We start from the raw sequence: 1,168 nt of genomic DNA, 5'->3' as shown, positions 1-1,168 counted from the left end.
TCCCGTATAGATGGGAAGCCTGGGGCGTTGACCATTCACAGATCAAGACAAATTCCGCGACAGTGGCTACAAACCAAGTCAGTGTCTATCGCCACCACTGACAACACAACACTGGAAATAATTGTGCCTGTGGGAAACATCCAAAAAAGCATCTCAGCCACGAGTAAAACTGGATTAGCCGTACACGGCATTTACAACTCATCCTTCCCATTTTGAGGCTTCTTCGTATCCTCCTCCCTTTCCGAAAGTTCCGGAAGTTTCTGTCCCTTAACAATCTTGAATCGGCCGTCACCTCCCAGCACCTTATCCACTAGGTATTCAATGCCTTCCTTATCTCCCTTATGCCTGAGACAATCGGATATACCAACCGCGAACCGCCGACCAACACCTACTCCTCGTCATCCTCGTCAAACTTGCAGAAGCGGAGACGCTTATGAGGGTTGAAAACGACAACATTGGGGAACTTACTAATGCCAAACATCTCAGCCCAAGCTGCCTCCTTGGACACATCGAGCCACACCCAACGCAGCTTAGCGCCTCTAAGATGATCGATGAGCTCATACGACCAAACCAGAAAATTTTATCTACCGGTTATGTAGTTGTGAAGTGAATCGTTCCCTGAGCTCAACAAGTCCATCCTCTTCTTCCTTGGACAACGGCCCACCATCCTTCAAGTAGATAACACAGTGACCCTGTAGTGAGCCAAGTCAAATCAAACACTCATAATAACAATACCTCTCCACCGTCAAAACAAACATGTTTGGCGCTCCTCTTAGTGATTTCCGGTATCTCCTGGGCAAGCCACGGTCTAGAAGGCGCCTCAGCCTCACTGCTCGAGCCAGTCCTCGCAGTCTCCTCAAATCCACCTGTAATCATGCAGCTCAACTAACCACACACTATCACAGCGAATAGTTACCTCCCCTGGAGAATGTCTCTCTGTGTAGGTTGACCCAATCAGCAATAGGGACATACGACACTTCCCCCTTATACCTACAGAGCGGTAAAATTTACGCATGGTCAACCACATGTGTTGGTGACAATATGAAAATTCTGAGGAAATTTTGGGGATTCCTTGTTAGTTTCTGTACAGTTATCGTATATATTCTTCCAATACGTATATAAAATCCTATGACTAGTTAGGAAGATATTGAGCTAAGCTGAGGAGGGC

General features: G+C 46.8%; 1 protein-coding gene across 1 annotated transcript; it reads right to left on the bottom strand.

Annotated features, from left to right (window-relative positions):
• Window positions 1–191: 191 nt before the first annotated feature.
• On the bottom strand, window positions 192–990 carry Pmar_PMAR014419 (conserved hypothetical protein; the record flags this gene model as incomplete). The annotated part of the gene is made up of 5 exons (XM_002785216.1): window positions 192–345; window positions 393–539; window positions 589–692; window positions 736–832; window positions 904–990. Coding segments are annotated over 5 exons (589 nt in total), but the record flags the coding sequence as incomplete, so codon positions are not given.
• Window positions 991–1,168: the final 178 nt, after the last annotated feature.

The sequence above is a fragment of the Perkinsus marinus genome (genome assembly GCF_000006405.1).
Source record: "Perkinsus marinus ATCC 50983 genomic scaffold scf_1104296933204, whole genome shotgun sequence".
Classification (NCBI taxonomy): domain Eukaryota; phylum Perkinsozoa; order Perkinsida; family Perkinsidae; genus Perkinsus; species Perkinsus marinus.
The sequence above is the reverse complement of the archived record's forward strand: the minus strand, read 5'-3'. Positions and strand labels throughout refer to the sequence as shown.